The 23,053-nt window shown below is 40.6% G+C and overlaps 1 protein-coding gene and 1 pseudogene across 6 annotated transcripts in view; one reads left to right on the top strand and one right to left on the bottom strand.

Annotated features, from left to right (window-relative positions):
* Positions 1-21,515, top strand: part of AHCYL2 (adenosylhomocysteinase like 2) — a 202,275-nt gene extending 180,760 nt beyond the window's left edge. For all 6 annotated transcript variants that reach the window (XM_035254769.3, XM_035254768.3, XM_035254772.3 and 3 more), the window contains exons 11-17: positions 3,120-3,190; positions 8,043-8,137; positions 16,843-16,941; positions 18,832-18,900; positions 19,021-19,099; positions 20,746-20,866; positions 21,341-21,515. In XM_035254769.3, the coding sequence (XP_035110660.3) occupies positions 3,120-3,190; positions 8,043-8,137; positions 16,843-16,941; positions 18,832-18,900; positions 19,021-19,099; positions 20,746-20,866; positions 21,341-21,347 (541 nt within the window). In that variant the 3' untranslated portion in view covers positions 21,348-21,515. The remainder of the gene's footprint in view (positions 1-3,119; positions 3,191-8,042; positions 8,138-16,842; positions 16,942-18,831; positions 18,901-19,020; positions 19,100-20,745; positions 20,867-21,340) is intronic.
* LOC103795049 (NADH dehydrogenase [ubiquinone] 1 beta subcomplex subunit 11, mitochondrial pseudogene) lies at positions 7,493-8,037 on the bottom strand (annotated as a pseudogene).
* Positions 21,516-23,053: the final 1,538 nt, after the last annotated feature.

Here is a 23,053-nt window from a genome sequence, read left to right as displayed (position 1 = left end):
AGATAGTAACAGGGATTCTGTCAGCTAGAGAACAAGTAGCCCCTTACCATTTCCATGTGTAATACTTCCCCTTCAAACAATGATCAGAAAAGAAATTGGCAGGCATCAGATGCCTTATGATGTATTACACTGAAAATAGCCCTTCTATGGTATTTCTCCCAAAAATGTATAACCTGAATCTAATTGTGAGGAAACATTAGACAAATCCCAATTAAGGGTAAAATCAACTAACTCTGAGTGGAGGGTATATGAGAATTATTTACACTACTATTATAATTCTTAAGTTTGACATTATTCTAAAATTAAAAGTTAAAAAAATAGTTTCTTTCTTATTTCTAAAATGCGGGTAATCATACCTACCTCATAGGATTGTGAGAGTTCAATAAAATAATAGTTAACGTAGGCTGGGCTTGGGGGATTCGTGGCTGTAATCCCAGCACTTTGGGAGCCTGAGGCAGGAGGATTGCTTCAGCCAGGAGTTGAAGACCAGCCTTGGCAACATAGGGAGACCCCATCTCTACAAATAATTTTTTTAAATTAGCTGGGTGTGGTGATGCATGCCTGTGGTCCCAGCTACTTGGGAGGCTGAGGTAGGAGGATCACCTAAGCCTGGGAAGTTGAGGCTGCAGTGAGTTGTGGTTATGCCACTACACTCCAGCCTGGGTGACCCAGCAAGACCCAGTCTCAAAATAATAATAATAATAATCATTATTATTATGTATTATACATTATATAACAAATACATAATTATATAAGGTACAGAGCTGCTGCCACATAATAGATGCTCACTAGATTGTAGCTATTATTAAAATTGTCTCTTGCCATCCCCAGGAGGGTGGGAAATACCACTGTCCTTAAAAACTATTGCAGAGTCTGAGTGTCTATAGCCTAGGGGAACCATCATCCTTCTAGTACACTAAGGGTTTATTATAGGAACCTGAACATGTTTTAATAACACATTCTTAGATTCCTTCTCAGCACATAGTACAGTATCTAATGCATAGTAAGTGATTAATTCATGTCTATAGGATAATCTAAACAGTATTACAATTATCACAATTTATTAAAACAGTTTCACAGTTTATTAAAACCAAATTTTGTAGACTCTTGACTCTTTCTTAAGAGATGGGATCTCACTATGTTGTCCAGGCTGGAGTGTAGTAGTAGTCACAGGCATAATTGTAGTGCACTACAACCTCTAACTCTTGGCCTCAACAATCCTCCTGCGTAGGCCAGGACTACTGGTGCATACTACCAAGCCCAACTTCTATGAATTCATGAATCCTATAGACATGAATTGCTCACTTACCGTGCATTGCATACTGTGCTATGTGCTGAGAATGAATAAGATGAATAGATAAATGAGATAAGGTCCTGCTTTTAGAAGCACACAGACAAATAACCACTGTGCATCATAGTAAATGCTGTCATGTACTTAAACAGCACATGCTTCTGTAGGAGCATAAAGGAGAAATTACTAACTGAAGAGCAAAGGAGCAGGGTAGAAACAGACGTCAGCAGAGCTGAGTTTTGACATTTGTATAGATGTTTTCCTAGTTTGGAAGTATATTCCAGATATAGGGAACATGTGTGTTGTTTCCAAGGAAGGAGATAGCATGGCATATTTAAGAAGCTGGAAATATTTTAATATAGTTGGCAGATGGGATACATTTGGGGGAGTGGTACTATCAAAGTAGGAGTCATATGTCAATATAGTCACATATCACTTAAGTATGTGGGTCATATTCTAATCCTGCCTTATCCTTAAGAACAGGCAGTCTCACTGAGGTATTTTAAGCAAGGAAGTAACATGATCCAAATTGCATTTAGGAAAATCACTCTGCAAAATGATTTAGAAAGATGTAAACCTATCGCTTCTTGGCCTTTTGGCTGAGCTCAAGTGTAGAAAGATGTAAACCTAGCGGCAATGAGATTGGGCCAGGGGTTACTATAGTAATCTAGGCAAGATTTAATAGACCTAAACTTAAGCAAAGCCAGTATGTATTGGAGAGGAGAAGACAGATGAAAGCAACTTTTAAGGAATTAAAGGAAAAGAGCCAGATTTGGTGACAACTTTAGTTAGGAAGAGGCAGCAAGGACATTCTTGTCTATATGGCTCATACAGTTGGATGAACAGTGATGCTATTGATCAAAATAGAAAATATAGAAGAAGAAATAAATAAGGTTCTAGGTTCAGAGTAGATAATAAGTTTATGTTCAAACACAGTAAGTTTGAGATCCTTCTGGGACATTCATGAGGTGCTATCCAGTGGCTAATTTGATCCTTGGCTATGAAGCGTCAGGGAGATCTAACCTAAAGATAAAAATGTAAAAATCAGCCACCTATAAGTAGTCATTTGCAGCCAAGGGAAGAGTATGGTTCTCTATACTGAAAGAACAGAGAAAAGAATAAAGGCATAACCATACAGAGTACCAATATCCAAAGAGGAGAAACAATTAGAGAAGTAAGAGGAAAACCAGGAGTGATGTATTGTGGAGTCCAAAGGATTTAGAGTTTTAAGAAGGCAAATCATGTTTAATATAGTAGAAGAAATCAAGTAATAAGAGTCTAAGAAGTTGGGCATGGTGGTATATGCCAGTAGTCCTGACTATCCAAGAGGCTGAGGCAGGAGGATTGCTTGAGGCCAAAAGTTAGAGGCTGTAGTGCACTATGATTATGCTTGTGACTAGCTACCACACTCCAGCCTGGGCAACATAGTGAGATCTCATCTCTTAAAAAAAAAAAAAAAAGACTGAAGAGTCTAAGAAATTTTGGGTTTGGCCCTCAGGAGATCACTGATGATCTTGAAGAGAACACTTTCAATGAGGTAGTTGGTTAAGTGGCTAAGTGGTACTTTCTACAGTTTCTAGAAATGCGGTCAGGAAATCTCATGGTAACCCCTGGTTCCCTATTGTCAGGAAGAAATAAGTTCTGTGATATAAAGGGACCTTTTATTTCTGCCTTGTATGAACTAAGGAAATTTTTGGATTTTTCACTTCTAAGAATAGTCTAGCTATCTCAAGAAATGACAGCAACTTGGTAATAGCTTTTGAAGTTCTGTGTTAAAAGGCTCCCCAGCTGCCTGTTTAGGTTAATTGGTCATGCTTTATTTCAACAGTATGGATGGATTTCGACTGGTGAAATTAAATGAGGTCATCCGACAAGTGGACATTGTTATTACCTGTACAGGTATGATAATGACATTTTAAATGGGGTAGCACTTTGAAATGCTTTTATGGAGCAAGTTCAAGATGATTGGAAATATTCTGAAAAACCAAACTCTAAAAGCTAGAGAGAGATAGTAGCCCACAAAGCCGGTCAGTCTTGTCTTTCACATTTTTCCGAATTCCTGAGAGCTCTGACCAAAGATCATTACTGTGTAAAAAAGTTTCTCTTCACCCTTTTAAGGCAACTGTTATATCTCCATTCATCCTAGGAGATAGCTAGAGATGAGATTCAGTTATAAAGTTTTATTTGGGAAGCCAGCTCTTAAATGTACACTTGATTTTTTATTTTACTTCCAGAAGTGAATTATGTTTCTCTCTAGTACGTAATTAAGGCAAGGCTAGAGAGAAATTCTCATAGTCAGAGTGGAAGAAGTTATCGTGTTAATTCCTGAAGAGGTAGATATTGAGTTTTAAAGAAGATGCAGGAATCACTAGTTTCCTCTAGGGTAGGATATTTATTTTATTTTTATGGTAGAACCGTAAACCACAGGAACACTGGTTTTCTTTTATAATTCTATTTTTGAGGGGAAGTCAGAAAAGAATAAAAAGACGTTTGTAGTTGTAGCCTCAAGGAGAGAGGGGCAGAGAAGAGGTACCATAAGAAGTTGTTCTTGGTTCATATCAATCCCCTGTATCTCTTTTGCTTGTTTGTTTTAAATAGAGATGAGGTATTACTCTCTAGGCTGGTTTTTTGTTTGTTTGTTTGTTTGTTTGTTTGCTTTGAAATTTAGAAACAAATTTTATTTCAGATCTGAAATACAATTCCTAAAATATCAACTTTTCCAGAAAACCGTGCTATACAATAATGCATCGCCTCTATCATATTAGAACGTGCATTAGACTCAAATACAAAAACCATGAAACAAATCACCATCCTTCAACAATTTGAGCAAAGATAAAATGTCTAAGAACAACATAGATGGACTTGTAGAGGATGGGCTGTTTTACTTCAAGCACCATTAAAAAAAAAAAGAGCACAAATGCATGGGTTTTCAGGTATATACATTAAGTTGAACCTTTGGCACTAGGAATCAGGGCGTTTTTTTCACGTAGCATTAACACATATTAGAAAATTGCGTAGTGTCAAAGGGATAGGAACCACCAGCATTCAAGCAATGTTGTCAACTAGGCAATAAAATGTTCTGCTGAATGTTTCTTCTTTGTTCTAATTACTGCATACACTGGTAGCAACTTTGAAATGAGAAAAGGAGCTTCACTCTTTATTTTCTGTTTAAAATAGAACAGAAAACAAACTGAAACATAAGCCCTGTTATACATTAATGATTTTAAAGAACATCAATTTTACAAGAAAAAGACTAAGAACAAAAAGTGTTTATAGATACAGCACAAAAATGGTGAGCTGTCTATAGATGCTCACAGGGCTTTTTAGTGGTACTCATCAGAAGCCACTTTGTAATCACTGGCAGTAAAGACAGATGCAAAATCCTTTGCCAGATGTTTTAGGAAATTGTGCACATAGCCCAGCAACAATGCAAGGCTTTTCTCATCAAGGGGCGTATAGGCCAACATTGCTCCAGTTCTTACAAATAATCTCAGTAGGTGTGGTGCTCCATAAAACCTGGGACATTGGAGCATCAGGGTGAACCAAGAGGATTTCAGCATACTGGGGCCTCTCAAATCTGTAGAGCAGCTAGCATCAGGTGATCCTCCCACCTCTGCCTCCCAAAGTGATGGGATTATAGGCGTGAGCCACCTTGCCCAGCCTGGACCTTTTAAAAAGAAAATTTGCTTTTTTCGAGTTGTAATTCATTTACTACACATTTCCCACATTTAAAATGCTTACTGTTTTGTTTTGTTTTTTTTAGTAATTCACAGGGTTTGTACAACCATCACCACAATCTAATGCTTTTACTGAGTTGTAATTCACATCATAATGTTCGTCCTTTCAAAGTATACAGTTCAATGGGTTTTAGTAAAGTTGTGGAACATCCCAGTTATCTAATTTTTATCGCCCCAAAAAGAAACCTCTTATCATTAGCAGTTATTCCTTATTCCATCCTCCATAATCCTTCAGCCCTATTCTGAACATTTCATGTAAGTGGAATCTAGCAACACTGTGAAAAGAAGGGGAAAAATAATAATTTTTTTAAAAGGAATCATTCATGGCCGGGCACTGTGGCTCATGCCTGTAATCCCAGCATTCTGGGAGGCCAAGGTGGGTGGATCACCTGAGGTCAGGAATTTGAGACCAGCCTGGACAACATGGTGAAACCCTGTCTCTACTAAAAATACAAAAAATTAGCCAGGAGTTGTGGCAGGTGCCTGTAGTTCCAGCTGCTCGGGAGGCTGAAGCAGGAGAATTGCTTGAACCCAGAAGGCCAAGGTTGCAGTGAGTCGAGATCATGCCACTGCACTCCAGCCTGGGCAACAAGAGTGAAACTCAGTCTCAAAAGAAAAGGAATCATTCAATATATTATGGTCTTTTGTGACTGGCCTCATAGCAGGATGTTTTTGGGACCTGCCCATGTGATGGCATATATCAGTACCTTATTCCTTTCTATTGCTGAGTAATGGTCATTGTATGGTATACCATATTTTATTTACCCATTAATCAACTGGTAGACAGCTGGGTGGTTTTCACTTTTTGGAATGAGGAATAATGCTGCTCTAAAAATTGAATATAGGTTTTTATGTGGACTTATATTTTCAGTTCCCTTGCATATATTCTAAGAGTAGAATTGTTAGATCATACAGTAACTCTATTTTTAACATTTTCAGGTGGGTGTGGTGGCTCACACCTGTAATCCTAGCACTTTGGAATGCTGAAGTAGGCAGATCACTTGAGCCCAGGAGTTCCAGACCAGCCTGGGCAACATGGCAAAACTCTGTCTTCTACAAAAACAAAACAAAACAAAAAAATTAGCTAGGTGTGGTCCCAGATACTCAAGAAGCTGAGGCAGGAGAATCACTTGAGCAGTTCAAAACAAAAAAGCAACACTTTAAGGAATTTCCAAACTTTTTTTTTTTTTTTTTTTTGGAGATGGAGTCTCGCTCTGTAGCCCAGGCTGGAATGCAGTGAGGCAGTATCGGCTCACTGCAACTTAAAGCCTCCCAGGTTCAAGTGATTCTCCTGCCTCAGGCTCCTGAGTAGCTGGGACTACAGGTGCACACCACTATGCCCGGCTAATTTTTTGTATTTTAGTAGAGACGGGGTTTTACTGTATTGCCCAGGCTGTTCTCAAACTCCTGAGGTCAGGCAATCCACCCGCCTTGGCCTCCCAAAGTGCTAGGATTACAGGTGTGAGCCACCATGCCCACCCAGAATTGCCAAACTTTTTAAAAGTGACTGCACCATTTTACAATCCCACTAACAATACATGTGCCTTCTAATTTCTCCACATCTTCACCAGCACTTGTTATTGTCAGTCTTCTTGATATTGCCATCCTAGTGAGTGTAAAGTAGTATCTTGTTGTGGTTTTGATTTCCATTTCCCTAATGACTAATGATGTTGAGCATCTTTTCATGTGTTTATTGTTCATCTTCTTTGAAGAAATGTTGATTCAGATCCTTTTCTTTTTTTTGGAGACAGGGTCTCACTCTGTCTCCTGGGCTGGAGTGCAGTGGTGCAATCACAGCTCACTGCAGCCTCGACCTGTAGGGCTCAGTCGATCCTCCCACCTTAGTCTCCCTAGTTGCTGGGACTACAGGCACATGCCATGATACCCAGCTTATGTTTTTATTTTTATTTTTTGTAGAAAATAAAAATTTTGCCATGTTACCCAGGCTGGTCTCAAACTCCAGGGATCAAGTGATTACTTCTTCTGTCTCAGCCTCCCAAAATGCTGGGATTACAGGCGTGAGCCAGCATGCCTGGCATGCTTATTTTTAAATTGTCTTCTTACTGGGTTCTAAGAATTTCTTATAACAAGTGCCTTATCAGTTACATGATTTGCACGTTTTTTTTTTTTTCTCATTCTGTGGATTATCTTTCTTACTGGTATCATCTGCAGCACAAAAGTTTTTAATTTTGACATAGTTCAGTTTATCTATTTTTTCTTTGGTTGCTTGTGCCTTAGGTGTTGTATCACTTAAAAAACTGTTGCCTAATCCATCACAAAGAGTTATTTCTGTGTTCGTCTTCTAAGAGTGTTATAGTTTTAGCTCTGCAATTAGGTTATGATCCATTCTGAGTTAATTTTCATATGTTGTATGAGGTAGTGTCTGACTTTATTCCTTTTCATGTGGATATCTTGTCTGGGGTCTTTTTGTGGTTTTGTGGTTATTATTGTTGTTTTACGTCCAGCGCCTTCACTTAGGTTCTCTGGTCAGAATGGTAGGCAGGGAGTGGGGAAGGTGGTGCTTGAGCCCCACTCAGCAACTGGTCAGTCCTCATCCTCCAGCAGCTGGATCTTGCTGGGGTCAAAGCAGTTGGATTCCACTGCTTTGGGGAGGCCACTGGCCTCTTGGTATTTCACAAGCCTCTCAGTTCTGCGGCGAGCCCATTCTTGCATTCTGTAGTCAGGCAGATAGGCCGCAAAGGTGCTGCCAAGGACCAGGATGATGGAGAAGCCAAACAAGAAGACTAGTTGCATTTTCCAGACGTCCAAAACGGGGTCCTTGTTATAATCATGCGAGTCTGGGTTCTTCTCATAGATATTTTTGTCCTTGAGATCTGGGTCCTCTTGCCAGTGCATGAGGATTCTGGGGCTGCTTTCCTGCCACAGCCGACAGGACAGGGCGACCACAGTCCTGGAAAAGCTGGATTCCCAGTGGATGCGGGTGGCTGGGAGCTCTCACGTCGCTGTGGCCACCAAAAGATGGTGAACACTCAAACCTTTCTTCTGTTTTTAAGGAAACAAGAATGTGGTTACCAGAGAGCACTTGGACCGTATGAAGAATAGCTGCATCGTTTGTAACATGGGACATTCCAACACGGAGATTGATGTGGTAAGATCAAGTGGCTCATTACTGGGGGCTTTTTTCTCTCCTTCACAAGAAACAAACTGGAAAATGAAAAAGCGGGATCACAAGCCGTTCTAAACATGACTATCCTGGCAGAGTTGTCCGTGTGTTTTCACTTACTAGCCCTATAGCCTGTGTTTGTGGAGACTATGAAGTTTCTTCATCTCATTTTAATCATTTTAAATGATTGTCATCTTCTACTCAAGCTTATGCCTGTTTACACTGTAAGCCTTATCCCTATGTTTAGGTCTGAGAGCAAGATAAACTCAAAACTAAAAAAAGGATGCAATGGATGTGAATCAGTATGGTAGTCAGTATTTTGGGGGTGTTTGGTTTTACTATAAAGATGAGATAAGTACATTAGTACAAGGAAATAAGGAAATCTATGGGTTGGGGTGGTTATGTTGCTTAAGATTGACTGTGTGTACCAAATACTGTGTTTTCTTCTTTGATCCCCCTCTTTTATTGGAGTAGGTTCTCCTGTCACATGTTTTCCAAACTGTAGTAATTGGGTCTGCAGGTGTCATAATCCAGCGCCGTTGTGTAGTACCATGTCTTCTTCAAACCCGGAAAATATATCACTTTGATTCTCTAATTTGGTTACGTTCACCCTAAAACTTTGCAATCCAAAATAGCAGTTGGTACTAATAAGCGGCCCAAGTAATAGTTAGTAGAAATGTTGTTTCTTTCTTTTTTTTCTTTTTTATTTTTTTGAGACAGAGTCTCACACTGTTGCCCAGGCTAGAGTGCAGTGACACGATCTCGGCTCACTGCAACCTCCACCTCCTGGGTTCAAGCAATTCTCCTGCCTCAGTCTTCCAAGTAGCTGGGACTACAGGTGCCCGCCACCATGCCCAGCTAATTTTTGTATTTTTAGTAGAAACAGGGCCTCACCATACTGACCAGGCTGGTCTCAAACTCCTGATTGTGACCTGCCCACCTTGGCCTCCCAAAGTGCTGGGATTACAGGCGTGAGCCACCACGCCCAGCCAAGTGTTGTTTATTTTTTTTCAGACTTACCAAAGTATCTCTCAGTGTGACTTTTACTCTGGTTTTAAATTTTTATGGTATACCTGTATTTCTCTCTGGGTAACTGGCTCAGGCAAAGCATGCTTTCATCTCCACTGAGAGCTGCTCTGATTGAGCTTTAGCATTGCCAGGTAAGGACCAGCTGATGTATTGAGAGCCTACTGGATATTATTTATTAAATATGGTTTCCTTTTTAAATTCTGTGCCCTATTCTTCCGTTATGAAAAATAGTTGGCAGAACAATCTACTAAAGCCTCTTTCTACCCTGGGGTATCTAAGAGGCATGGCCTCATTACTCTCTCCTACCATGATATTTTGCTTACAATGAACAATTTAGTTGGTAGTTGTTTTTTTACTTTTCTTTTGCTTAAGTTTCATTTATGTGCCATACTGCCTCTTTGCTGAATGATCAAAGATATTAGTATTTCTAAAACTATCTAGCACATGATTATCATTTCCTAGATGACTTTGCTTCTAGAGCCCCCAAAGGGGAAAGGCCTGAAGGGAAGTATTTGTGTTATGCCCTGGGCCCTAATGGAAAACTGTCAGAGTAAGGGAAGGGGAAGGCATTTTCCTTTCTAAACCCTCAAGAACCTCTGAAATAAAAATAACTCCAAATGCAGTCATGTACCTTTTGTATTTTTACTTTATCTCATTTCATCTTTTTGACCACTCCATGAGGTATTATTCTTAGTCTTATTTTTCAGTTGGGAAACTAAGAAGTTAACTACCTCGTCAATCATATAACTGATTCAAAATGAAACCAGTGCACTGGCTCCCACCTGTAATCCCAGCACTTTGGGAGGCCAAGGCAGGTGGATCACCTGAGGTCAGGAGTTTGAGACCGCCCTGGCCAAGATGGCAAAACCTCATCTCTACTAAAAATACAAAAATTAGCTGGGTGTGGTGGCAAACGCCTGTAATCTCAGCTACTTGGGAGGCTGAGGCAGGAGAATCTCTGAAACCCCTGAGGCAGAGGTTGCAGTGAGCTGAGATTGTACCATTGCACTCCAGCCTGGGCGACAAGAGCAAGTGACACTCCATCTCAAAAAAAAAAGGAAAAGAGAAAAGAAACTGGTGTACAAAATCCAGAGTTTTTTTTACTCCCAGTCTAGTTTTCTTCGTTTTGTTTTTCTGTGTGTTGTATTATTTTCTCCTCATGACTTGTGGATTAACTTCAAATCATGATGGTAATCTCTCCTTCAGAGGCAGCCCAGACATAAGTAACCTCCCAGGATAAAGACCAGAAGACTGTTCACCTTCAATTACAAATATTTGTTTGTGTGAATGCTATATGCCAGGTGTTGTTCTAAATGCTTGGAGTCAGTGAACAAAACAAAATATTTTTGTGTGATTGCTATGTGCCAGGTGTCATTCTAAATGCTTGGAGTCAGTGAACAAAACAAGAAAAAACATTTCTGCCCTCATGGAGCTTAGTGAGAAGAAAAACAATAAACATAATAAATATGTAAAATCTATACTATGTTAGAAGGCAAAAGCACCACAGAAAAAGAAAAAGTAGAGCAGGGTGGGAGAATTGAGCACCGGATTTTAATTTGAAATAGATTAAGCTGTGAGCCTTATTAAGAATATTATGGGCCAGGTGCAGTGGCTCATGCCTATAATCCCAGCACTTTGAGAGGCCAAGATGGACAGATCACCTGAGGTTAGGAGTTCAAGACCAGCCTGGCCAACATGATGAAACCATGTTTCTAGTAAAAATACAAAAAAAAAAAATAGCCAGGTGTGGTGGCAGGAGAATCGCTTGAACCCAGGAGGCGGAGGCTGCAGTGAGCTGAGATTGTGTCATTGCACTCCAGCCTGGGCAACAAGGGCAAAACTCTGTCTCAGGAAAAAAAAAAAAAAAAGAATATGATGTTTGAGACCATGCATGGTGGCTCACACCTGTAGTCCCAGCATTTTGGGAGGCCAAGGTGGGATGATTGCTTGAGCCCAGTAGTTTGAGACCAGCCTAGGCAACATAGTGAGACCTCATCTTTACAAAAAATAAAAAAAACAAAATTAGCTGGGTGTGGTGGCTTGGCACCTGTAGTACCAGCTATTTGGGAGGCTGAAGCAGGAGAGTCACTTGAGCCTCAGAGGCAGAGGCTGCAGTGAGCCAAAATAGTACCACTGCACACCAGCCTGGGTGACAGAGTGAGACCCTGACTCCAGAAAAAAAATTTTTTTTTTAAAAAAGATGATGTTTGAGGCAGACTTGAAGGAATTTGCCATGTGGATTTTTAGTGAATAGCATGTCAGCAAGAGAGAAAGGCCTGTACACATGCCCTCAGGCAGGAGTGTGCCTAGTCTGTTTGAGGAATAACAAGGAGGCCAGTGTGCTTGGAGTAGAATGAGCATAGGGACAAGGAAGAGTGGAAGATGAGGTCAGAGGGGTAAAAGGACAGATCTTAGAGGGCCTCATAGCTCATTGTAAGAACTGATTATATGCTGAGAGAACTAAGGAGTCATTGAGGGCTTATAATCTGACTTACGTTTTTAAAGGATGGCTTTTATTTTAAAAGGATTGCCCTGGTTGCTGTGTTGAGACTAGACCAAGTTTTGCAGATATTGCCAGGTGGCCCCCGTATCTGCCAGTCACATGAGCCAAGGGCCATCTCTCACTTACTTCTCTTTGTGTTTCTCTTGGCAGAAGGTATATGGCTAAGCTAAATGGTCCAGAAAAAGAGATGCTCAGAGGAACTTTTGAAAAGTTAAATTATTCAACCTTTGGTGGTAGTGTCACAGGGCATGTAAAATGAAATTCAAGGAAATATCAAACTCATCTAGTAATGAAACCAGAATTTTTATTCAGTGTTTAGCAAATTTATCTTGAATCCTGCTCTGCTGTATGCCACATACTAGTTTACTGAAGAAATGACAGTGAACAATATCCTGTCTCTCAGGGAGCATATATTCTAGTGTGGGCCACAAATAATAAAGAAATAGGTAGTTATTGTTAGTTAGGGCTTAGTATTGAAGAAAAACAGCAAGGTAAGGACACTGGGGATTCCATTTTAGTTAGGGTAGTCAAGGAAGTCTCTTTGAGGAGATAATACTTTTTTTTTTTTTTTGAGATGGAGTTTCACTCTTGTTGCCCAGGCTGGAGTGCAATGGCGCAATCTCAGCTCACCGCGACCTCTGCCTCCTGGGTTTAGGCAATTCTCCTTCCTCAGCTTCCTGAGTAGCTGGGATTACAGGCACGCGCCACCATGCCCAGCTAAGTTTTTGTATTTTTAGTAGAGATGGGGTTTCACCATCTTGACCAGGATGGTCTCGATCTCTTGACCTAGTGATCCACCCGCCTTGGCCTCCCAAAGTGCTGGGATTACAGGCGTGAGCCACCGCGCCCGGCCTAGGAGATAATACTTTTAAAAACCTGAATGAAATAAAGGAGCAAGCCCTCTGAGCATTCTGTTCAGAGAGAATGGCAGGTAAAACACCCTGAGGTAGACACCCGTTTGATGTGTTTGAGGAACAGAAAAGAAGCCACTGTGGCAGGAACACTGGCCGAGGGGGTCAGAAGAAGAGTTAACTCAAGAAGGTATAGGCAATGTCAAGCTTTACAGGTCATGTTAAGGACTTTAGATTTTATTCTGAAAGAAGCCATCGGAAGGTTTTGAGTAGATGAATGACAAAATCTGACTTAGGTTTTTAAAAATTACTCTGGAAGCCAGCTGTGGTGGCTCATGCTTGTAGTCCCCAGCTGTTCAGGAAGCTGAGGTGGGAGGATTGCTTGAGCCCAGAATTTCAAAGTCAGCCTGGGCAACATAGCAAGATCCTGTCTCTAAAAAGAAAATTACTCTGGCTTTTGTATAAAGAAAACACTCTGGAGCTTGACTGATGATAGGGATAACAGCAGGTTCTTTCAGTATTTCTGACTCTAGGAGGTGGTGGCTTGGATTAGATGGACAAGTGTTAGCAGTGATAAGTGATAGGTTGTGACCAATGGAATTTACTAAATGGATTGGATGCATAGTGTGAGAAAAAGGCGGAAATCATTACCAGTCAACTCAGTGAAACTGTAGGAGGATGATTTGGTAAGTATCCAGATATTTTTAGTAATCAAAATTTTTAGAGGTTTTTTTTTTTCCTTTTTTAGTAGGAATTCGTAGTTTTACCTAACCTTGAGATGTTGCCTGCTGCATATTTAGGAAGGAATAGCTCATCAGAAGAGTTGGCCATTTAGAAAGCTCCATTTTTTTCTGAGAAATGTGAATGCAGTGAATACTGAAGGAACCTGGAAAAGGGATTGTGCACTCTGCTGCCTTTTTGCCACGTTTTTCTTTTACATGTTTGCTTTCTCATAAAAGCAGACCTGCTTACCCATGTGCATGACATAGAAGGCCTGTGTAATTGTAAGCGTCGTAATTCAGGTGGTCAAACCATTAAGTACATAGGCTTTAAACGCTTTTTCCAGCCAAAGAATGATTTAACCTGAGACTTTGTGCTTTACAGGACTAGAACTACAGTTGTCCTCCCTGAAAAAAATAAAACAACAAAAAAAATGGACGTTCACTGTCCAAAATTTTCTAAGACCAATTTGTGCAAGGATAATGAGTGGCTGATTTATTGTGGCATGTACACCTGGTTTGGGAAGGTAGTCTGCACAGGAATCCCTTTTCCTGGTAGATTGCTTAGTGATTATAGAGCCATAGCAAAGACAACTGGATGTTTTTAAGAGAGATTCTTGTCAAGCTGTGCCAGCTGTAAAGTAGGAAACCCTTCTGGTCTTGAGCAATGTGACTGCTGACTAGACCTTAATAGTCAGGTTATTGGAGCTTCCTGGACAGTGGTGGAGATAAGTTAACCAAGTTTCTCTTCAACCCTTTTTTAAATTTACTGTCAGGCTTTCACCTACAGCATAGCCATTCCAGTGCTCTAGTAAACTGCTTCTACTAAGCATTGGTTATTTTCTTACATTCATAAGAAGTGTTCTTTCCTGGATTCTGCTGTATCTTTCTTCCCAAGGAATATTTCCTAAGATGGGTTTTAGCTCTTTGCTCCCAGTCACCAAGATTGTGATTGGCCTCTGGAAGATTAGGGGTATAAAACACTAACAACCTGAAATACTGAGATGAAGTCCCATCATCTCAATAAAAACTGCCATTGTCACCAAGAGTATCTCTTAATTCTTTGTGGTTATTACCCTCCATAGTGCTAAGCTCTAAAAGCTAATGGATTCTACTTTGTATATCCTTAATTTCTCAAAATGGTCTGTTTGCTTAAATTCATTTTTTTTTTTTTTTTGAGACATGGTTTCACTCTGGCATTGCCCAGACTAGAGTGCAGTGGCGCAATCTCAGCTCACTGCAGACTCAATTTCCCAGGCTCGGGCAATCCTCCCACCTCAGCTTCCTGAGTAGCTGAGACTACAGGTGTACACCAACATGCCCGGCTAATTCTGTTCTTTTTTTTTTTTTTTGTAGAGACAAGGTCTCTCACTATGTTGCCCAAGATGGTCTTGAACTACTGGGCTCAAGGGATCTTCCTGCCTTGGCCTTCCAAAGTGTTGGGATTACAGGCGTGAACCACTGTACCCTGCCCTTAAATTCTTTTTAGCCCTGTATTTACAGTATTTATTTATAACATTTTTTTAAATTCCAATTTTAAAATAATACTTGCTTAGTTTAAAAATTCAAACACTGTAAATATGTTTAAAATAAGCAAAAAATTTCCATAATTGAAGTTAGACTAGATTTTTCTGCAACTTAATTTTTTTCACTTAAGAATAGTGACTGGGTTGGGTGCAGTGGCTCACACTTGTAATCCTAGCACTTTGGGAAGCTGAGGCAGGGAGATCACCTGAAGTCGGGTTCAAGACCAGCCTGGCCAACATGGCAAAACCCTGTCTCTACCAAAAAAATGCAAAAATTAGCCAGGTATGATGACAAGTGCCTATAATCCCAGCTATTCGGGAGGCTGAGGCAGGAGAATCGCCTGAGCCCAGAAGGCGGAAGTTGCAGTGAGCTGAGATCACGCCATTGCACTCCAGGCTGGGTGACAAAGTGAGACTCTGTCTCAAAAAAAAAAAAAGAAAAGTGAATGGTTTTTTGTTAACACATATATGTCTACTTCTTTTTTGGAGCTTCTCATTGTAGTACTTTTTTTTTTTAACTAGAATAACCAGCTTAACTTTTTTTTTTTAAAGATTTGTATAATATTTCACTGTTTGGAACTATCCTGATTTACTTAACCATTCCCTAGTTTATTTGCATTTAGGTTTTTTTACATTTTATTTTATTTACAAATAAGGCTGTATTGAACATTCTTGGGCACTTATATTTCTGAACTTGAGCAAGTGTTTTTATAGGATAGTGCCCTAAAAAAGTGAAACTGATTGGTCAAAGATTAGGTACATGTAAAATTTTGCTAGCTGCTGCCAAATTGCCCTCTAGAGAGATTGAACCAATTTATGAAACTTGACATTTTGAGAAATTGTATGTGTTTCTCATCTACCTAATAAAGAAATTGTCCACACCATTAATATAGTTCTGAGTACACTGAAATATAATGGTGTATGTCTTTCCTACTAGATCGGAACTTCTTTGGGGACAGGAACCATGAATTTCTAAACTTTAGTTGAGCATCCCATTGTTTGCTTAAATAGACCCTGGGGATACAAAAATGAAGGTACTGTCTTTGTCCATAAATGGCTCACAGCCTAGCAAAGGAATCCACAGTCTTATCTATATTCATGCTCTTTACTACAGTGCCTAGAATATGGTATGCACCCTGTAAATCATTATTGTATAACCAAAAGTGTTTCACTTTATTTGTCTGAAAGCTATTTGGCAGAACTTCTTAATTTTATCAAATGAGCCAATGGGTGGTTTTGGAATATGAACTCATTTTCTATTTTAGGCATTGCCTATTGGAAGAAGGAAGGTGTTGTCTTAAGTCTACTCCCCGTGGCTGTTATTTGATTGCTGCTGTTAATAAACATAACATTTTCTCATTTTCTCTGAATATACAATATACAGAAATGGAAGGAGGGTGAGCCATTGGGAGCTTTACTCTACCATTAAGCATTTCTTTAAAGGCTACCTCACATTTGCACTTAGGTCACAAAGCTTCTGTAACTAGGGTGAACCACCATCCTTGAGAAGGTGGAACCTGGGACCTTGGGATATGAGGGCAGAACCTTGGACCCCAGCATGCTATGTTTAGGACATTTGGCCTCTTACTAATCCCACTCAGCTGTGTTCCTCCTTTTCTTCTGTGTTTCTTCAGCACTTATATATTCAGTTTGCACTGTATTAATTTGCACTTGTTTGCATGTTGCTTTGTAAGTATTTTAAGGGCGGTTTTTTTTCCCTCTCTCATATGTATTGTTTTGTGTCCCCAGCTAAAGTACAAACTTTTTGAAGGCAGAAACCATGTCTTTGGTTTCTTTTGTATTTTCCATAGCACCTTTTACTGTGAGAGTGGGCACACAGTATATGTTGTGGAATGACATCCTGAGTGATCCCTCCCTGGCTGGGCCTCAGATTAAATTCCCTGAAATGGAACAGTCCTGACCAACCCAGGACAGGTATTCTCCATCTGGCATGTTGGTTGCTCCTTTCAGCCTGCTATTTGAAATGGCTCCCTTCAGCATCTTACTGTCCCCACAGTGGGGCTTGCCATGGCTGAGGATGTACTTGCTGTATGTGTTCCAGGCGAGTCTGCGGACACCAGAACTGACCTGGGAGCGAGTGAGATCTCAAGTTGACCATGTGATATGGCCTGATGGCAAGAGGATAGTACTGCTGGCAGAGGTAAGGCTGAGACTGGCAAACAATGCTCCCCCACAACAGGAGGAACTGCAGTACCCAGGTCCCCTCCTCCTCATGTTCTCTCATACTTTCAGCTCCTCTGTTAAGCACACGTTTGACTACTTTCCCAATGGATTTTACTTCTAATTGTGAAAGATCTTTTCATTCAGCAATTAAGAAACTATTTTGGTTCTCCACTTTTTACCAATTATCTCGTCTCTCCATGTCAATCCACAGATTGAGTCAGATAATGATTATTACTGTAGAAGGAATTCACAGATCGAACCAGTGCCACTTTGAGTGATGCTTATGAAGAGATAATGTCATTTGTGAGATGGTTTAATCAGTAAGCACAAAGCAGATATTCCCAACTATAACCAGGACTATCTTAGGCAAGCTCTGGGAAAGTATATTTTTACTGATAGATTCCCTGTTTTTGAATGCCCATTCCCTTGAATTGAGCCAGATGTGTAGTAGGCTCAATTGACATTTCCCCATCCTGGCTCCTAGCTCACATTGACACTATTGACTTTCATTTCACTTGGCTTTCGTGTCAATGTTTGACCACTTTTCCTTTCTTAAAAGCTCCTCTTCTCTAGTCCTGGATTCCTGACAGCTATGATGATGCCTTCTATTCTTACCTTGAAGCTTTCTCTTCAGAGAAAGATACCAAAATAACAAGGAGGATAATAATACTTTTCTCAATTTTGATTTTCAGTCAGTTTTTTTGCTTTTTTTTATATTAAAGAACCTTAATATGAAAATGTAAAAGATAAACTGTCTTTATCTAGGGGCCCAGAAGTTAGGGGTTTTTAGTATCCTTACTGTTCTCTTCACCTTTTCCTTACTTTATCTCATCTTCTCCGATACTTTAGGGCATTTGTAAAGGGACTGAACTCTTTCTTCATGAGGAAGGAGTATACATGAGGAGAAGATGGGCAGATTGCCAAATACGCATTAGTAGCTTTAATGTCAATCTGCTGCCTGGTGACTTACTTCTAGCTGCCCTAGGAGGTCCCACCTGGTAGTTTTGGTGACAAAAGCAAGTACCATGGGTGTTTTGGCTATATGGTTGAGCAAAAAGGTGGTTAGGTTTCTTAAGAAACAAAATAGGAAAGGCTGGCATTGGGGGCAGTTTCTAGTTCTTCTGCTGTCTGAATCACCAGCTCAAAATACAAGGCTGACAAGGCTGTCTTTGAATTCAGAAGAAACAAACTGAAGGAGAAGCACAAAAATCATCACAGCTACGGTGAAACACCATCTCTACTAAAAAAAAGAAAATCCAAAAGTTAGCCAGGCATGGTGACACATGCCTGTGGTCCCAGCTACTTGGGAGACTGAAGCAGGAGAATTGCCTGAACCCAAGAGGCAGAGGTTATAGTGAGTCAAGATCATGCCACTGAATTCCATCCTGGGCACGGAAGGAGACTCCATCTCAAAAAAAAAAATTATCACAGCTTTCTAAATCCAAAGATATCTCCCCTCACAACCTGGGGAGATTGTCCCTGGATTTGACTGATCATTGTTTATTTCAGGATAGTCTTCCAAAGGAATGCTGATCCTCAGAAGGGGAGGATATTTTGCTATAGAGAGTGGAAAGTTCAAGAGAAATATACTGATATTTGGCATAAGCCTCAGTGTCGTATGACCATCTGTATTCCTTTTAAATAATTCCAGAAATCTTTTAGCTATTAGTTTCATCAAATTTTCCAGAATTTTAGTAGTTTCATTTAAATGTCAGTTGGTTAGTTCTTGTATATCGAACAGCTGCTTTTATTCCAGCAAGTTAGTAGGGAAGTGTTTGGAAAATGGCAGTCATGCTTCTCTTCCCTCACTTCTCAAAGGCCATCGACTTTGTCCTAATCCATTTGTGTCTTCGCCTTTGATCACTAGGGCCGCCTGCTGAACCTAAGCTGCTCCACAGTGCCTACATTTGTGCTCTCAATCACTGCTACTACTCAGGTAAGGCTTCCAGAGTGGGACAGCAGTAGTCTGGAGAGGGTCCTCAGACTAACCAGGTTTCACTTTCTTGGGTGAATTGCTATGAATGGCACATCAGCATCCATCTCTCTGCTTTTCTAGGCGCTTGCCTTGATAGAGCTTTACAATGCTCCTGAGGGTCGCTATAAGCAGGATGTCTACCTGTTGCCCAAGAAAATGGGTAAGTATTTGCTCTTCCATCTCCATCCTTACCAAAGTAGTTCAGAGTCTGAGGCTAAAGGAAGTTTGGGGGCATTAACTTTCTTAAGAATAGGGGGATAAAAAGGTATCTTCATCTTCTAAAGTAGGAGTTAGGATTCCTAGGTTCCAGTCCTAGTTGATTTATCCCATTTTCTTTTTATTTGTTTTATTTTTATTTATTTTTTTATTTGTTTGAGACAGAGTCTCACTGTGTCACCAGGCTGAAGTGCAGTGGCCATGATCTCAGTTCACTGCAACCTCCGCCTCCCAGGTTCAAGCGATTGCCTCAGCCTCCTGAGTATCTGGAACTACAAGCATGTGCCACCATACCTGGCTGATTTTTTTTGTATTTTAGTAGGACAGGGTTTCACTCTGCTGGCCAGGGTGGTCTCGATCTCCTGCCCTGGTGATCCACCTGCCTCAGCCTCCCAGAGTGCTGGGATTATAGGCCTGAGCCACCACGCCCAACCTTTGTCTCATTTTCTACATGCGTTGCCCTAGCAAAGTTGTGACATTTTGCTGTGATTTAGTTTACCTGCCTGTGAATTTTAAGGATTTATTTCTCTTAAAGTATCTTTATTTGGGAATCTCAAAGGAGGAAAAAAAAATACTCCCTTAAAAAAGAAGAATTATCTCCTACCTTGTGACATCTGACTTATTCCAATGCTAGGCTGCCATATAGCCCCTACCAAACTTTTCTCAGACCACACAAGACTTGCCTACCACACCTTCCAACACCAGTCCCAATGCTTCAGCCAAAGGAGAGATGTGGAATAGGAGCTATTTAGTTACATGGGTGTTTTGTATGAGAGAAACATTAACCTGTCTTAAATTTTTAAAGAGCCTACCTCAAGCACCTGAACTGATACAGTGTGTTTATAAACTCCTCAGGCAAATATCAAGTAATAAATCAGCTTCTGGTTTTGTTTTGCTTTAGCACTAGGTATATAACAACTGTTAAAAGTTGATAGATTTTCCCTTTAGTAGACATTTTGGAAGGATATAAAAGCAACAGCACAGTCCATATTCTGACAGAATGTATAATGAAGTTGGGAGACCAAACAAATACATAGGAAATGACATAAGATTATGAATAAGTACTATGTAGTCAGATAATAGAATGTGAACAGAAACCCAAAAGAATTAAGACTACTCAAAGCAAAGCAAACAGTTCATTTATCCCATTTATCTTGTTGGAGTATCCTTCTTAGTTTTTCCATTCAAGTTTCCCCAGGCATTAGTTGTTCTAAATGACCCAAAGTATAGAGTCTAAAGCAAAACTAAAGTTGGAGCTTCCCATTATTTAGTTCCCACATTATCCTATTCCTTCTTTTAGATCCTGATGCCTGTTGTTTCTTTCATTTTTCCTGTACTTTTCTGGATGGCAAGGTTCAAAGCTGAAAGAGTTAGTAAGGATGGATTGTTAAGGCTTTGGAAAGTACTGGGCTTGAAGCTGAAGGCAGCTATTCCTTAGAATTGAGGACCAGTGAGTAAAGGTTGAACATTTTTTATTCAGCTCCAGGAATTAGAAGGTGTCTTTGAACTTTTTAAGGCCTAGCTTGAGGAGAACAGTCATCAGGTAAAAGGCATGAATGCTTATACCAGGGCTTCTGTGGTCTGTTCCAGATGAATATGTGGCCAGTCTACACCTGCCTACCTTTGATGCCCACTTGACAGAGCTGACAGACGAACAGGCCAAGTATCTGGGACTCAACAAGAATGGGCCCTTCAAGCCTAATTACTACAGGTGCCTTGGGCTCCCCAGAAATCAGGGACACCTGGGCAGTGACGAGCTTCCTGAACTGGAATTGGTCTTTGCATCCCCAACCTCATATGCTTACATGAACTCAGAAAAATGAACCCACTTCCCCTCACTGCCACCCCTAAAAGACTCTTCAAGGCCTTAAATAGTATTCCCCTTCCTGAATTTGCCTTTTGGAGATAGAGAGGTAGAGCTTGGGTAAGTGGCTATTTGCCCCATTAAATAAAGTTCCCCTTCCTTAATTCCTTTCCCCATTTCATCTTCTTACTATGATTTTTATCTCTTTATGGAGAGTATTGGCCTTTTTCAATGATGTGAAAAGGAGACACAGTTGTCTCCTGTCACCATACACTCCAGAAAAGTCTCTGCCTCCCTGTTATACCTTTAGGCAAGCTCTTCATGTCCCAGCATCCCCATTAGCTGATAACATCACAATCTCATCTTTCTTTTTCCCTCCAGGTATTAAGTTCCTGTAACTCAAACCAGAAGTTTTAAGAAATAGGACTTCAAGCCTTTTCTCCACTACTATACAAGAAATAATTCAGCAAGCTGCTTCTCCAATCAGAGCTGCCTGCCGTGCTCACCCTGTGTGTTAGGTTATTTATTTATTAAAATCAAGAATCCTGTGCCTGTAGCATTGGCCCAGAGTGTGGTTACTGCCCTGAGGGCCATGAGAGAGCCACAGAGGATGGACAGAGGAAGGAAAGAAATGGGGTAACTGCTCCCAGTGCATTATTCACATCATTCCCCATTGACTGAATCCTCAGCAGTGGCCATTTTTCCTCTTGTCCAGGCTCACGAGTTAGTCCAGGGATTCCATATTTCCCATTCCCTGGAGTTTTCTGGAATAAATTTTCAGCACCTGCCTTTCTCAGCTTTGGCCCGTCCCCAGGTGAGGCCGTTTGGAATTAACATGGCCAGTGTTTCACACAAGATTGGGTTCGCAATCTTGACCATCACTATCACCGCCTTCTTTATATAAAGGCTAATAAGGAAAGAATGTTATTTGTGGCTTTGCTAAGCTATGTCAGGAACTCAGCTGTGCTGTGCCTACCAGGGGTCTCCTTTCTTACCTTGGACTCCTTTCTTCTCCTTGAATATTTATGTCCATTTTAACACTTTCTCGTTGCAAGAGGGATGTGCCTCCATTATTTCCTCCACAGTTTTGGTATTTGTCAGACATTTTTTCTGCTGTCTTTCTAATCCAACCAACCTCTGCTCAGGAAGTGGGGCCAGCTCCACTGGGACCCATAGTTTTACTTCCTTGTCATTTGGATAGTTTCCAAGGAAGCTCCTCCAGATTGCCACGATGTCAGAAAAGGAGAGCTTGTTGTGAAACACTGCTTCCTGAAACTTCCTGCTATTGCCTAACCCTACGTCTGAAACTGAGTAGGGAAAGGTATACTTTTCCAGGGATTTGGGGGGTATAAGGCTTTGGAAATGGGACAGGTCTTTCAGACTCACAGCTTGATACCCCAACAAAGCAGAGTATATTTATTTGTTTCCCAGGAAGGCCATCGCAGCTTGACTGTCTGAGGGATACGGAGATGAAATCGTAAACAGTATCCAAATTATCAAAGCTAATTTGAGGAGTTTGAACCTCATCAGATATTCATTCCTTTGGCCATTGGTATGGATGAAACAGAGATCTGCAATCTGATCTGTGGTCTTCTCTGCTGGCATGTATTTTATGATTTAACTTCTTCCATTGAGGATTCTCTACTTCAGAGGCAGTTTCTCGAGTAACTCCAGTGCTACAAAAAGAATTAGTAATGTGTTATGGGCAGCATGATATTTTGTGTCCCACCCAAAAATTGAATTCCTTTTGGAGACTGATCTGCTGGTCTCAAGGGTTTCACTGGGACCCGATTGGTTCTAAGAGTTAAAGTCTGGAGTGGCCCTAGAAACTTGAATTAAATAAGCCTCTTCCCCTTGCCGATTCTATTCAACACTCTCAGGTTGGTTTGTTCCCCACTTTTTTCCTACGCTGGTCTGCCTCAAAGTCTCAAGACCAAGGTGACTCAAGGAAACACCAGACCACCCATTATCACTATAACCTTCCCATCCTGATTCTCTCTTCTACCTCCACCCTCTCTTGGTCTTCACATATACTCTCAGCTAGTCTGAAAGTTTCTCTTGGTCTTCACATATACTCTTAGAGCTTCACATACA

This window comes from Callithrix jacchus, chromosome 11 (assembly GCF_049354715.1).
Source record: "Callithrix jacchus isolate 240 chromosome 11, calJac240_pri, whole genome shotgun sequence".
NCBI classification, from domain to species: Eukaryota; Metazoa; Chordata; class Mammalia; order Primates; family Cebidae; genus Callithrix; species Callithrix jacchus.
The sequence above is the reverse complement of the archived record's forward strand: the minus strand, read 5'-3'. Positions and strand labels throughout refer to the sequence as shown.